Raw genomic sequence first — 15,997 nt, 5'->3', positions numbered from 1 at the left:
TTACTTTAAGCAATCTAATACTTTATAAAAATCCTTGAAGGCATTTGAGAGAATCCAATCCGATGCTCTTTTGTTTAAGTCTGTAGCTTCTGTAGATAGTCTGTGGCGTCTATGCGTCAATAATAGAGGCGGAGTGGCTACAGTGACAGTCTGATGATGGGTGGCGTGTAGAGTATATCTATGGTGCTTGAGGGCGTTACCAACACTTAGGACAATGGCGGCAGCATCGGCACTACCCTCCAAGCTGAAGAAGAAGGCGATGAGGGTGAAGCATCAGAAGGTGAAGGTGTTCAGAGCCAACGAGCCCTTCCTCTCCGTCTTCATGTGGGGAGTTAACCACACGGTAAGCCACTCTTAACTACATTCAGTTATTAGTCAGTCATTTATTGTCTATTGACCTTTATCCTTATCTGGTCATGTCTCAGGTGGTCGTAGTGTGTGTGTGTGTGTGTGTGTGTGTGTGTGTGTGTGTGTGTGTGTTTGGCATATTTCCTTCTAACAGACCTTTGAGTTACTGCATAATGCATTGATGTAGATATGAGGGACAACAGACAGTGTGTCCTCCAGTAGCTTGGGTTGTTTGGTTGTTAGACCGCAATGATTGTTGGTTAATGTAGACAGAATGAGATTTATGAATTAGTGACTGTGTATCCACTAGTCCTTTATTGTAGTATTCATTGTTTTAGTACCTTAGTTGTGATATGTACCTGTGAACATGTCTTATGACAATAAATTATTCATCACCCAGCTTTTAGTTAAAAAAAAAAAAAAGTTTTTATATAATATTTGCAATAATACACTGGGTAGAACCTTACCACCCAGAGTCCAGGCAAGAGTCGGCTAAGGAGGGACTGGCCCAAAATCTTCAGACCATTACTCCAGTCAAACTAAAAGGCAGCACTGCTATACATTATGATTGGTTGATTATATCTTTCACTACCTAGTAGAAATTAAATAAAAAGTATCAGATAAAAAAAAGAAAAAAATACACATGGCTAATGGAAATAGTGTTGATTGATTGGATAGAGATGTAATGATTTTGGAGAGGTCATCAACATTTAAGGTGTGTGATTTAAACTTAAATACAGACAAACTGGGTGCTTCAACAACTTAATGTGGTACCTAATTAAATCAATCTCTGGATGATTGGACTCTAGAAAAAGCATCTTCGAACTTTTAACTGAGAATGTTGCATTTGAATTTTGAATTGATTGCTCCTCATGTCAACTGCTAGACTCATGGTGAAAATGTTGTAGGTGATAATATTGAGGGTATGGAAAAACAATAACCATATATTCTTGCTTTAGCTGTCACATGTTTGTGATTGTCAGATTGCAGACAAAACTCTTATCAAGTCATAGATCTTAAAACCCAGATTCAAGACAAAAAAGATAAAGGAGATAATTTAGATATGATTTATCACCTTATCAGTTTCTTATATATCTTGATAAGTTAATGGGTAGCAAGAGAAACAAACTCAGTTTACCATTGCAATTTTCATGTTACATATATATGGCTGTGTATATTTTTTTCTCCAAAAGAGAGTGAAAAACTCATAAAACATTAGGAGAATTACAAAAGGCATTAGGAGTCATTACAGTTTGTAGGTTGACATGCAAATAATCTGCACCATTATGATGCACATGACAAATATATGCAATTGAAAAGTAAAAAGCAAAGGTTTGTGTATATAGAGAGGAACATATCCTAATCTTACAGTGATTTACCATTACAAAGAGGAGGTTGAGTAGCCCCTTGCATGCCTTCAAAGATATGGCAAGTGAAGGCTTCTTGAGAGAATAATTTCTAATGGAATTTGCATGGATGATATAGACTATAGAGTGAGAAAAGATTATTCACTACTGATGCTGTCTTGTCAATTCAAGTAAGTTTGTTTTTATGTATTAGAGAGCATATTATTGTAATGCCAATGACTCTCAGAGTAGATTAGGATGTTCCCAGTTGTATGCCAAGATAACACATGCAGTGGTGCAATGTAGGTTATGAGTGAAATGCATTTTTAGAATTTTTAGAATCAATTCTAGAACAAAGAAAGCTTTATGAACAATAGTGTAGTGATATATTATTGTACTAAGAGTAAATTAATGTTATAGAGACTGATTAAATACAATTGTAATATTGCATCATATAAAAAGAGCTAAAGTTAATGGAAAACTTATCAGATATTTGAAAATCTTTTCAGGTGTATTCATTAGTAAAATAAAAAAATGTAGACAAAACTGTTTGTCATGAACTGGCAAAATTTAGAGGGGATGCTTAACTTAGTTATAGGAACTGAAGGTTCCTGAATGGTAATTGATTGATATCAATTTCTCTTTTGTCATGCTTTAGTAATCAATATTTAGTTTCATGAATTAATTTTTTGGCATAAATGTTGATGATTTAAGTACAAAAGATTGTGGTGTCTTAATGGCTAGAAGCTTGTCAGTCCAACATTAATATTGTGCCACGTTAACATTTGAATGTTTTTACTAATTAACTTAGGGTTTAGATTTTTTCTATGTTAAAAAAACAGATGTGTTATCATTATCCTTTTTAATTTCAGAGCAGTGAACTGAGCCACATAAATGTTCCTGTTATGCTAATGCCTGATGACTTCAAAGCTCACTCCAAAGTCCGTGTAGACAACCACCTGTTCAATAAGTAAGTTCTGTCCCATTTTTTATGTAATTTTTTTACGTGAGAAAATTAAGGTAGCCCAACTATGTTTGTGCTTTACCTATAAGTATTAATTGTTTAACCAACATGCTTTTAATGTACAGTGGAGATTCAATACTCAAACGTCTAAATAGTCAAACTTTTCAATACTCGAACGCTAAAGTTTGATTTAATACTAAAAAAAATACCTGATACTTGAACGCCCACACATGTGGTTGTAAATAAAGGCTCCCTGGCCTTTCTCTCCCCTCCCTCCGCCAGTTGTGCTGCCACGGTCATCAGAATATCATTCTCATGCATTCTGTCTGTAGTAGTTTTTTTTATATTTATGAACTTATATTAACACCAAAGGCTTATTAGTAGTGAAAATATCTGGTAACCAAAGGCTTATTAGTAGTGAAAATATCTGGTAATCAAACGGCCTCACATTTGGTTGTATATGAAGCTCTTTCCTCTCCCTTCTCACAACCATCACTGTCCCGTTCTGATACTTTATTACCGGTAATACCAATAATCCGGTATATATACTGGATGACAGTGTGCTTCCTTAGTCATGCCTCAGTCTTGAGAAAAACAACATTCTTCTATGTTCTGTCAGTAGTTTTTCATTTAGAAACTTACAATGGAGCCAAAGAGGCTTGTTAGTGGTGAAAATAAGGAATCTGGTGAGAGTGCAAGTGTTAGTGAGCCAAATCCCTCCACTAGTGGATTCCTAGGAATCACACCAGGAGAAAAGTTACGAGACCTTCTCATGGATGGTGACTTGTCTTCCGACGACCTCCCTTCTTTTCCCTCCTCTTCTAATTTATCCATCACCAGCCTTTATTAATGGTATGTACAAATAAAAAAAAATACATTGAAATTTTCATAAACTTGAGGTTTTGCTAAGATGAGAACGAATTACCTCATTTATAGGTATCAGTGGTTGAGCTTTTTAATATTCAAACAGCCATTTGAGACGAATTAAGTTTGAGTATTGAGTCTCCACTGTATATTGGTAGAATAGTAGTTATAACCATCATTTGTTCCTGAAAAACCTAGGGTCATACTAGTAGTACATTAATGTACAGGGTTATGTTCCTGAAAATACAATCATAAAGCAAACAGTCTTATAGCAGACTTAAGATGGAGTACGAAGAATAGGAATGCTTTCTAAGACCTTCACGCATGTGCCCATTAAAACCCATAAGTACCATGAGATATCATGTTTGAATAGATAATGTCTTAAGTAATGAAGAACGTGTTCCATAAATTAAATTAACCAAAGAATAAAGCGTAACAAATTAAACAAAAATAATTTTTATAATAACTCCAAGTCTGAGGCTAGAGGACCCTTTGCTCTGATGTCCCCTGAAGCTAAGAGGCATTATGACACTAATTATGTTTTTTGTTTTTATTATTGTTATTGTTGTTACTGTTATTACTGTTGTTGTTATTATAATTATTATTATTATGATTTGTTATCTACATATATGATGTTTCATGTCTTTATATATAATCACTGGTGGCTCCACTTAGTTCAGCCAGTCACAGGCTACCCACCTTGCTAAATAGTCAGAGGTTGACTCTCAGGTGTCTATCATGTCACAAGGCTGCTCATTGCTAATGGGGAAATACATATATGCTTCCTAAGGATGGTCCAGGGGATGAAATAACAGCAAATATTATGTAAAATGGCTTCATTATAATGAGGGAATCTTGCTGTAAAGACCTTGACTGTTGTCACAGAGGCTACCAATTGACTAACAATAACCTCACAAGGTATTCTGCATATAAAGTAGTGAAGAGAAACATTATAGATAAAACACATAATCCTCTAGTGATGATTAATGATGAGGGTGATAATAAAAATAATATTGATTATAATAATAATAATAATAATAATAATAATAATAATAATAATAATAATAGTAGTAATAATAATAAAAGAAAATGAACTCAATGTACAAGTTAACATAACCAAAGAAATGCTGCTATATGTGCATGTAGAGTTAGTGAGTAGGTATCCTGACAGTCATAAAAACTAAGCCAAAGCAATCATTTAGCAACAAGAAGTAGTAAGAAAGAAAGATTATAAAAGTGAAATATTGTGTGAGGGTAAAGAGTATAGTCGGGAGTATACCTGTAGATGTACGTGTCTCAACCAAAGTTATATACAATAGAAGATATTATATATATTGTTTTTTTTTTTTTTCAGGGAAAATTTGCCATCACATTTTAAAGTAAAAGAATACTGCCCAATTGTCTTCAGAAATTTACGTGAAAGATTTGGCATTGATGATGCTGATTTCCGAGAATCTTTAACAAGGTGAGTGACGTTTTATCCAAACTTATTTCATTGTCAATTTTTGGTTAGGCATTGTAGAACCATAATCATAGAATGCAAAATAGTATTAAAGTTCTTGTATGGTTATAACTGTATACACACTATCATTTTCATGATGTGTAATGTTTCATAATTTCTGTATAAGCAGTTTTCTTTTATGATGCTTTTCTAAAGAAGAAAAAAATATTGCCATACTGTTACATTTTTCTTTTTTCTAAGATTTTTGTTTTAGTGAACAGTAATTTTCTATTCTTTTTGTCTGTGAACAGCTCTAATATAAACATAGACTTATAGGAGTTGATAAGGATAGCTTTCCATGAGAAGAGTGGTTACTGCAAATACAGTCAACATCTTAAGCAGATAAAAAAACATTTAAGATGTGTAAATATTCAGAAGTAAATGTGGATTTTTCTGATTTATGAAAGCAAAAACATGAAAATGCTATCATTGGAGGTTTTCTTGAGATATTTGTGTGGAATCTCTTTCAATTCTGTCAGGAAACAGTTTTTCTTATATATAGGTATACAGTATATTCTACTGTGTGTATAATGTTAATTACCTTGAACGGTTGCAGAAGTTGCCTCAAATAAGCAAATATAAAAGATGCTACAAAAATATTTCAGTGCATCAAAATACTGCCTAACAGAAAGGCCTCTCTTAGGTCGAGACTAATTGAAGTCCAGCGATATGGGGTCTTTAGTAACGACAGGTAATGGTAGCACAACTCTGTCTTTTAAGCAAAATTAATCACCAGGAGTATATCCTCTGTGTTCTGGGATTTGAGCTACATAATGGACTTCAATATAGCTCACCTTGACTCAGGTCAATGCAATAGTGAGCATTATTAAAGTTTGATCATCTGCATGTCCCTCAAGAAGAGTTAGTGAAGTGTTCCATTCTGTGACTATCTGTTGTACTAACATGGTTGTATTCATAACTGATTTTAATATTAGATTTAGGATTTTAAATTACTTTTTACTCATCTTTTCTTTGTAGATATCAGTTACCTGGATGTGATGAGAGCTTGTTTGTGGGACATGCATTATGTACAGCTCAAATTCATTCCTGCTGTGTATAACATTTAACACTACTAACATTGGGTGCTACATCTCAAAATAGACTACAGACGGTCATTCATCTTCTATTCAAAAAAGTTCTTAGATTTTACATGCTCATGTTGTAATTAGGAATGGTTCTTGTGTGGATTTATAATTGCCAGTTCTTGATAATGATATGGTTGTAGGTTGAGCAACAAAGCCTCCTTCTTTAGAAGTGGATAGTTATTCTAGTATTTTTTATATTTACTATATCTCGCATATGAAACTTTAGAATGCAAGCAAAAGACTTTAAGGGAATGATTTTATTAGAAATATGAAGATGCATTCTCACATGGGCTTGTGTGTGTGATAAGTAATTACACTGCTGTCTGCAAAGCAATATTTTGCTACTTCTACTAAACTGTGGTTGTGAAACATGGACTGGAGGTGAAAGTGGCCTGGCTATTATTTGGACTTTGATATAATTGTAAGACTTAGAAAAACATCGTTTTGTTAAACATATGACATAGTTGTTCGGTAAAACATATGAGATAGTAATTAAGTAATGGGCTTTGGAACTGACATTATGAAATGGGGCTTTTTATTTATCAACTAATTGCATATTGTTGATAAGTTAAAGATATATGCATGGGAGTGGATGAAGGCAAACAAAACAAGTCTTTAGTTGGTGATGAGGGATAAAATTAACATTATGTATGAAGGTGGGAGACTTCTCTCCTTGTGGAAAAAGAGTGCAAGAGTATGGTGGTATGGCATAGTGTAAGTGAAACCATGTAGGACCTGAAAATTGTTGGGTATTCCTGGCTTGATTAGGGAGTATAGAGGAGGCATCATACATGGTCATGAGGATTCTTACATAGTTCTATTAAGTCCATGATAAGCTCAGTCTTTTAGAATATATGTTGGCTAAATTAGGTCTTTTCAAACAAAAATCATCAATTCTTGACTTATCTCAGTAGTTTGTTGTATTTAGGCAGTGCTTGCTTGAAGCTTGCTGATCTCTTTGAGTAATTAGAGACCTCACCTCACCTCACCTCACCTCACTTCCCTTCTGAACCTGTACTGGCTGAAGGTTGAGGGATTCATTACAAGGCCCCAAATTAGTACTGCTTTTAGTTGCTTCTAGTAGTAGTTGCAACTTACATACAATTCTTTAATATCACATCCAGCCTGTGCTTGTGATATCACCATTTCATGTGGCACCATTTTTTTTTTCAAATAGCCAAAAGTGTTAGTGACTTACAGTTTGCAGAGCAATCATTAGTTACATTGAAATCCATCTGTCACCTTTGGGAAAGAGAATTAAACTGCATTTCAAAACCATGTGTAGGTCATGAAATGTTTGCAATGAAATTTTCAGCTGTTGTGCTGGTTACATTTTTATTTTTAATTTAGTTTTATTCTGAGTGAAGGAAAACATGTTTATCTGATTATTAATTTTTTTATGTTCTATTATATTCAGAATAATTTAGCAGAATCATTGACAGTGATTTATGCCAATGAGATGAGTAAGAAGGTAGAAATTGGTGTAGAAGTTTTGATTTTCAGTCTCTCCCATGGCTTTGATAATTATGGTAAAAGATGGGTTGAGTTTTATAGACCATTATAATTATCTATATGTTGGTTAAATGATAAAATTTGTAACTTGGTAGTGAATGAGCCTTACAGAAAATATCTTAGAGGCATGTTTTATTTTGATAAAAACAATTGTGGGGAGGGAAGCAATCCTCAGTGTGGACATTGCTCATGGCATAAAATTTCATTAAAACATGAGAATCTAATTTTTGGTATCATTATGTTACCTGTACATCATCTAAATAAGTGTTTGACAAAGTGCATATGTGTATGCATAAGATAAGTTCCTTACATAGGCTTCTTGATTGTTTCATCAAGATGAATGACTGGATGAATTATACTAACTATTGAAAATATCAGGGATAAGATTTTATTATGATATTTATTTGTAAATAATACTGATTTGTATTCAATTTCATGACCTTTTTTTTTATCAAATAACTTGATGCTTATCAGACTAACCAAGGAGTTCTAGCAATACATTGTAACATGGACCACAGCCTTTTCTGTTTATCAGACCCACTGCCTAGAATGAATGATCTGTCACTGAAAGTATGAAAATTTCTGTTAGTTTTGCTGTATATTGGATATAGCCCAGGTTTGAGAATACTATTGTAATATTATTTTTCCTTTGTTCACCTGTAGCATATGTTGAAGATCCCTACATAAATTACCTTTAGTAAACTTTCTGAAACTTGACCATTTATGATTTGTGAAAAGAAAAAAAAATATTTCTGAAAATTTGGCTAACCTACTGATGTGCAATATGTTGTAAATATGTTGTGGGCTTTTCCAGATGAAAGCTTACCTAATGCATTTCTTTTTAAAGTTAACGCTTGTTATAATTCCTACAATGTATTTTCAAATGATCATTCAAAAAACGTGCTTGGTAAAGTATTGTTAAATAAATAACTGAGTTCATTGGTATTTTGTTTATATTAATTAACTTGTTGATAACCTCACAAATGACTGTTTACATATTTACATATTGAAAAATTGAAAACTTAAGGAAAGAATGTTTATACTTGAATTGCTAAAGGAATGTCATCATAACACAGTCTTTCTGATTATCTTATTGCTTTATTATAAATTTCAATGCATGATGTATATGTATGTTTTTCTTTCAAGGTCCCAGCCAGTATCTATAGACTCTCCAGGAAGAAGTGGAGCACGGTTTTACAGTTCATGTGACAAGATGTACATAGTCAAGACCCTAACTAGCGATGAAGTCGAACAAATGCATGCCTTGCTCAAAGAATACCACCCTGTAAGTACTGAACTACTGGAAATATCATGAAATGTTTATGATAATTTACATTTTTATAAACATTGCTAATTCTGTTCTAAAACAAAGAACTTGATGCTTGAAGGTTTAAAGTATTTGCAATGTTATTTACTAGTAGTTCTTAGCCACAAGAATGCTTAACATTTTTCCTTAGAGAAATTTTGTCTACTGCTAGCACATAATAATAATAATAAGGAAAAATTGGATTTGGAGTTACAAGTGTTGTAGTTATGGTGATAGAGGTTGAAGGCAGCATTATTGTACTTTGGTAACCTGACCATCAACATTGACCTAAACCAAGTATGAGGATCACATTCTTTAGGGATGCTAATCACTATTAATGACTTGTATATACATGCAGCAATGGCAAATACTGCTACATATAGTCTTGCAGGCTTGTTTGTGTCATTTATAGTGACATTCCTGAAGTGTAAAGATTAGGACATATTTCTTATTGACAGGTAGGTTGCCAGATGATGTAACCTTATATCAAGTTCATGTGACTCCAGGTATATATAGTGGAAAGTAGAATTTTTTGGCAAGTAACTTTATTTTACAATTTCTACGTACCTTGCTTTTAATCATATAAATAGTAGTGATAAATGTGTTTTAAAGCAAATGAGAGCAATTAATGATACTTTTATGACTAAAATTATCAACAGCAGGAATGTCATTGTACCATCTGAGAACTACAGAGGTCGTATTCTCCTCTGTCATGTTTTTAGTTTTACTATATATGTATTTCTATTGAATAATGTTGTTAAAATGCTTTGTGAAGTAGAACTCTTTATATAGGTATCTGTAAGAAACTCACTGAGAAGAAAAAGTAAACTGGAGATATGACTCTTGGTTCAGTGAAGTTTGCTGCATAACAACACATGCTCAGGGTGTGATACCAGTTTTGTGGACTTAATATCGTCGCAGGCATTTGATTTTTCATTTTCCTTGTTTTTGTATGTTATTTTGCACTTGCAGGAATAGCTAGATTAACGATGATAAATTTCTTTTCTAAAACTAGCCATTCTTACAAATAAGTAACTTTGGACATTGCCCATAGCAGCAAGGTGTGTGTTTGATAACCAGAACAGAAGTGTAAATGAAATTGCTTATTTTCAGTATGTTGTAAATCGGCATGGCAAGACCTTATTACCACAGTACCTGGCCATGTATCGTCTCACAGTGGACAGCATAGAAACCTATTGTGTTGTTATGAGAAATGTTTTCTCCACCTTCCTCAAAATTCACAAGTAAGTCAAGATAACTTGCAAGTTTGATATGTCAGGATGTAAAGTTTGATATTATTTAAAAAGGTCTTCATGTAGTCTTAAAGTTTCTGTGACTGCAGCTATAATGGAGTGTTGAATTTTTTTGGGGAGTAGCTTTATTATAGTTTGATTCCATTGCTAAATGAGGGAATAAGTGCATCTCTTCATATTATGGGTTTTGTCCTCCAAGAATGTTGTTTTTAACAGTATTCTTTATGCTTTCACGTCTCGTATGAGATTATTCCTTTCTAACCGGGTCTGATAAGGCTGAGAGTTTGAATATGTGTATAAGTGTGTGGTACTTTGTCTGGGCCACTATGTGTTGGATTGCTGCTCTGTCTTATGTGTTGGTGTTTTGCACTTGTTATTTCAGCATTATTATTGCCTGTCTATTCTGTGGCTGTCTTCAGTTTATAATCCATTTTGGTATGCATGAAAAGCTTTGTCATTGAAATGTTTTCATTTTTTTCAGGAAATATGATCTTAAAGGTTCAACAGTAGACCGTGAAGCATCAGTGAAGGAGCTGGAGAAGGATTTGCCTACTTTAAAAGATAATGATTTTATGAAGGAAGGAACAAAAATACATATTGGTGAAGATGCCAAACAACAGCTCATGGAAACATTAACAGCTGATGTTGAGGTAAAAGTTAGAGCTTAGTTGTCTTAATCTTGTCTTTACATTAGTATTCTTAAGATTAGATTAATTTCCATTTCAAAACTTTTCTCAAGAGTTAAGTTCATCTACATAAAAATCCAGCACTCTTTTGACCCTGTTTGGGGATGGGCACCTCAATACCTCATTGAACACTTTATTTGTCACTTTCTTTATATCTTGTAAGACTATTAAATTACATCTTACACTTGCAGTTCTTGATGAAGCTTCATTTGATGGATTACTCCCTTCTTCTGGGTATTCATGACATAGCCAAGGCTGAAATGGATGGTGTTATGCAGAATGAATCTGAGGATGATGCTGTTGAGGTAAGACTTTGTGGCATGCACATATGAAGTTTTTGACAAATCACCGAGAAAGTTGTAACTTTTTTGTGTTTATCAACTATGTTTGCTTTTATATTCATGAAAACACACACACACACACACACACACACACACACACACACACACACACACACACACACACACACACACACACACACACACACACACACACACACACACACACACACACACACACACACACACACGATAGTCAGTGGCATTGAAAAGATCGACAAGGAAGACCTGGTGCTGGTGACAGAAGAAGATGGAAGGACATGAGGACATGTAAAGAGGATCAGGATGAGGCACTGTGTGAAGGATATTTGAAAATACAGTTTTCCACACAGGACGGTGGAGAAGTGGAATGGATTGAATAATGAAGTTGTTACAGCACATAATGTGCATAACTTTAAGGAAAAAATAGATAAATGGAGACATGGAGACAGGATACTATGAGCACTGCTCAAACCCTGTACAGTACAACTAGGTAAACACACACACACACACACACACACACATTTAGCTGTGTATTGGATGTGTTGAATGTCATGAAAGACTTGTATCTCCTTTCATTATTTTTATTTTTATTATGGTTCACATTATAAGGAATTTGCAATTAATAATAACAGTTTAACAACTTTTGGAATAATTTGAAAGTAGTGCTGTGCTAATTTGGTTCTAAAAACATACTCAACCAACAGGAGGAAGAAGAAGATGAATGTTCTGGTGTACCTACACCTCCTGACTCTCCAAACACAGCTGCAAGAGAACGGGCGACAAGTAATGGAGCAATTGATCCAGATGTCGAAATATATGCTATTGAGAGTAATGAAAGTAAGTTTCAAGTTTTTTATGTATTATACATAGATTACATTGCCTACAGTTCAGGAAATGACATTTCTGAAATTAATAAATTTTGATATGCTGGCATCTAGGGAGGAATCTATAAATATCATAATTTCATAATGGAGCATTGATTTCACACACATTTTTCTGTTTAAAAAAATTACCACCAGTATTGTGCTATCAGCCTCAGCCTTACCATTTGATGCAGACCTAGCACTTTTAAGTATATAAGTGGTCTTTGATTGAAGGATGTGCATGTAGTGGGACCATGGACTTGATGAGTAACTGATGGCAAATTACCTCTCCAAATATAAGAAAATGATAAATAAATACAACTAGTAAAACTATAAGGGAATGGTAATTAGTAACAGAGTTGACAGACATTTCTTTTGCACATTGGTAACTAAAACACTGTTAGCTATCTTGAAGTTAGTACCTAATTTTTTAAGAAGCTACTTTTCTTTTGGTAATGTGCCTAATCACCTTGCCATTAAGAAATGGTCAGCAGTGATTGCAGTATTGCAGATCACATTCCCATGTGAGAAAGATAACTCTCTTGACCTTGATCTTTGTGTAAGGAGATCTTTTTTGGTATTCATGAGAAGATTTAATAATAAAAGATAAATTAATAGAAATAAGTAAGTAAATGAAAATACTGATGACAAAATAAACATGGATGGATTGTATAATGCACACTTAACAACATGTGTTGTGTTGGCAGTTAATGGTAGATGGTATTGAAGACAGTGAGATTGCAGAATTTCTCTGCTTCCACCTGCTTCTTAATACTGTTATGATGAATTTGGTCACCATTCCTTCCACCACTCACAAAGATCACTGATGGTATTCAATATAAGATGACATCACTTGCTAAAGCACTGAAAAGGGTGAGATGATATGGAAGATGGTAAAGGAAGGTAGCAAATAACCAAAGGCTGAAATATTATCTCATACTGAAGGTAATGATATTGCTACTAAACATGAACTATGATAGCAATAGATAGTGGCATGAAATATGAGATTATCAATTTGAAACTCCTCAAGTTTGATTTATTGAATACTTTTCACTGATAAAGCTTTCTGTCCAAGTGATGTGAAATCTGTTGATTATATGAAGTTTTTAATGTGTAAAAAAGTGTTTCTTATGAATGAAACTTTTTTCCTTGGTGTGTGTGTGTGTGTGTTTACGTAGTTGTATTGTACAGGCTTCTAGTGGGGCTCATAGTGTCCTCTCTCCATGTCTTCATTTATCTTATTTTTCCTTAAAGTTATGCACATTATGTGCTGTAACAACTTCATCCAATGCATTCCACTTTTCCACCATTCTGTGTGGAAAACTGTATTTTTCCATATCCTTCACACACTGCCTCATCCTGATCTTCTCATGTCCTCTTGCCCTTCCATCTTCTTGTGTGTGTGTGTGTGTGTGTGTGTGTGTGTGTGTGTGTGTGTGTGTGTGTGTGTGTGTGTTTGGTAACTTGCAGCTTGTACAAATATATGAGAAGGAAAATTATTTTTTTTCCAGATGCACCTCAGCGGGAAATATATTTCATGGCTCTCATTGATGTGCTCACTCATTACGGTGTTAAAAAGCAAGCAGCAAAGGCTGCAAAGACTGTCAAATATGGATCTAATGCTGATGGCATTTCTACAGTTGAACCAGAACAATATGGACGTCGATTCTTGGATTTTATGAACCAAGCTATTGTGTAAATGGAAAGTGGAAGTTGCTAATTGGTTTTGGTAGGGAAAAGGATTTTCTCATTACATTATGAATATTTCTTTTTCATTGGTTTAAGTACTTGTAGATTTTTCTCACCTGCTGCCTGTTGTTCTATGATGAAAAACTAGTGCATATTTGATTGTTGAGTGTGGCATATTTTCCAGTAATACTAAATGACCTGTCTGCTAGCATACTTTAGTTTCTTGTGTTTTGTTTTGTCTGGAAACAGACATCACACCAAGATCTCAGAATATGTGGACACTACTTAAGTGAAAACTAGAAAACAAATGATACAAATTACTACTACTTTAAAGTATCCATGAACTACTCAAAACTATGTAAATTTTCCTGAAGGAGATAAATTTTTTTATTTATTTATTTTTTTTTTTTTGAGAGGATGAGTAACTTAAAAAATGAAATGCTATAACATTTTTACAGAGAGTCATCTGTGTTTTGGCATTTTCTCATCCAAAAAGATGTTTTGACCGATTATTAGAGTTTATATTTAGCATGAACAGTATTTAAAAAAGATACTTTTTTTGTTAATTTAGTCAATTATTTTTACACTTCAAAGCTCATTGTCTTGTTTATTGTTGTTGTTTTTGCAATCCTGTAACTAATCGTGTAAGTAGCACTATGTCCAGCATTAGTGATTTATGTTGAAGAATACTCAAATTTAGATTTTCATTTGCTTAGCAATAAGGAGATGATTACAGTTATGAATGGATGTCATAAACTGTAGTCTTTATGTTTGCCATTACTCATATGAAATAGTCTTTGTCTGTGATTGAGGGTTGACCTTTCTTTGGATTTTTTTTTTTTTTTTCCCCAATACATATTTATTTGTTTTTGATAAGGTCTTATTTCCTACATCAGGGCTATGAATATGAAATCTTATCTCAAAGCTCAAAGTATATAAACAGAAACTTCATTATATTTTGTCACTGTAATTTCAAGTAGTATAATTATAAGGGAGGTCACTCTTAGATGAAAAAGGACTTGCCAATATAATTAATAAAATGCTACACTAGTCTATACAGTTACATTAGTAGTTATATGCATTGCCTTTGAAGAGCTTTAAGAAACTAAAGCGTGTATTGTGTGTGACTTTCCTACTTAACATTTCAGCAGTCTCTCCAGTAACAGAAAGAAGTTACAGGAGTAACATGAAATAGCACTGTGTAGTTCTTTAATGTTTTATGCTTAATGAATTTTCATCTACTTTGCATTAATACTTAGATTTTTATTTTATGTACACTCAGTAAAGAGTGAAGAGATTGCTGATTCGTGTGTAATCCTCCAGTGCAAATGAAATGATTTAGCATTGTAATGATGATTGAGAAATGTGTTGGCATTCAATCAATTATCAAGAAGTGTGTTAGTGAATAATGAACACTAAATATTGTTGCTTATATGCAGAACAGAGTTGCTGTAGGTGGCTAGTAAGTAATAATTTTCTCATTGAAGAAAATTATTATTGCTGAACATTTGAAAGAAAATTAATCTTAAAGTAGATTTGCAGACAAAATTCAGATATTTATAAGGCTAATCAAAGGCAAGAACATTATATAGATGGCATTTATTGTAAATGAAATTTTGTATTTATTCTGATGGAAATAACACAAGCTTAAGGCAAGATCTACATAATGGAGAACAACAACTTAAGGTAAAAATGTATGCAGATTTGAGTCTGTGTTCTCAGTAAGTAATCCTATTATAACATTTTGTGATAAGAAATATTGAAAACCCTTGTTAATTATGCTTGTTTTATTCTCTTGAAATATGCAAGGTTTTGATTGGAGCTGAACTCACACACACACACACACACACACACACACACACACACACACACACACACACACACACACACACACACACACACACACACACACACACACACAAACACTGACTCACTCAAGAACATTCATTATGATAAGGCCTTGTGATGGCGGACAATAACAGTGAGCTGCAGCTCCCGGTCAGCTTCTAGCCACTTGGTTAGGAGGTTAAACAAACAGTACTCCGCAATGTTGTGTTGCCAGTGTTATTCATATATTTAATTTTTTCTTATTATATTATCACATTGTCTACAAAATGTTCATGTGGGTCTGCTACCTCCAGTGCACATAAAGTAATTACTCAATATATAAACTAATTACTTTCGAGTAAGGAGTTTTGTGATTGATGATCTTAATCTTCGTAAAGGATAAGAAGCAGTGATGAAGTAATATTTGTCAGCA

General features: G+C 33.6%; 1 protein-coding gene across 2 annotated transcripts; it reads left to right on the top strand.

Moving 5' to 3' along the window:
* The first annotated feature begins 104 nt into the window (after positions 1-104).
* On the top strand, positions 105-15,514 carry LOC123512969 (phosphatidylinositol 5-phosphate 4-kinase type-2 alpha-like). 2 transcript variants are annotated; one of them, XM_045269716.1, is made up of 10 exons: positions 105-343; positions 2,567-2,664; positions 4,877-4,987; positions 5,667-5,714; positions 8,767-8,905; positions 10,040-10,170; positions 10,661-10,829; positions 11,057-11,170; positions 11,890-12,022; positions 13,560-15,514. In XM_045269716.1, the coding sequence occupies exons 1-10, from the start codon at positions 215-217 to the stop codon at positions 13,745-13,747; spliced, it is 1,260 nt and encodes a 419-aa protein (XP_045125651.1). In that variant the 5' UTR covers positions 105-214; the 3' UTR covers positions 13,748-15,514. The 2 variants fall into 2 exon arrangements, with proteins under 2 accessions (XP_045125651.1, XP_045125652.1); XM_045269717.1 differs by lacking the exon at positions 5,667-5,714 and having other exon boundaries at positions 106-343.
* Positions 15,515-15,997: the final 483 nt, after the last annotated feature.

This window comes from Portunus trituberculatus, chromosome 35 (genome assembly GCF_017591435.1).
Source record: "Portunus trituberculatus isolate SZX2019 chromosome 35, ASM1759143v1, whole genome shotgun sequence".
NCBI classification, from domain to species: domain Eukaryota; kingdom Metazoa; phylum Arthropoda; class Malacostraca; order Decapoda; family Portunidae; genus Portunus; species Portunus trituberculatus.
The sequence above is the reverse complement of the archived record's forward strand: the minus strand, read 5'-3'. Positions and strand labels throughout refer to the sequence as shown.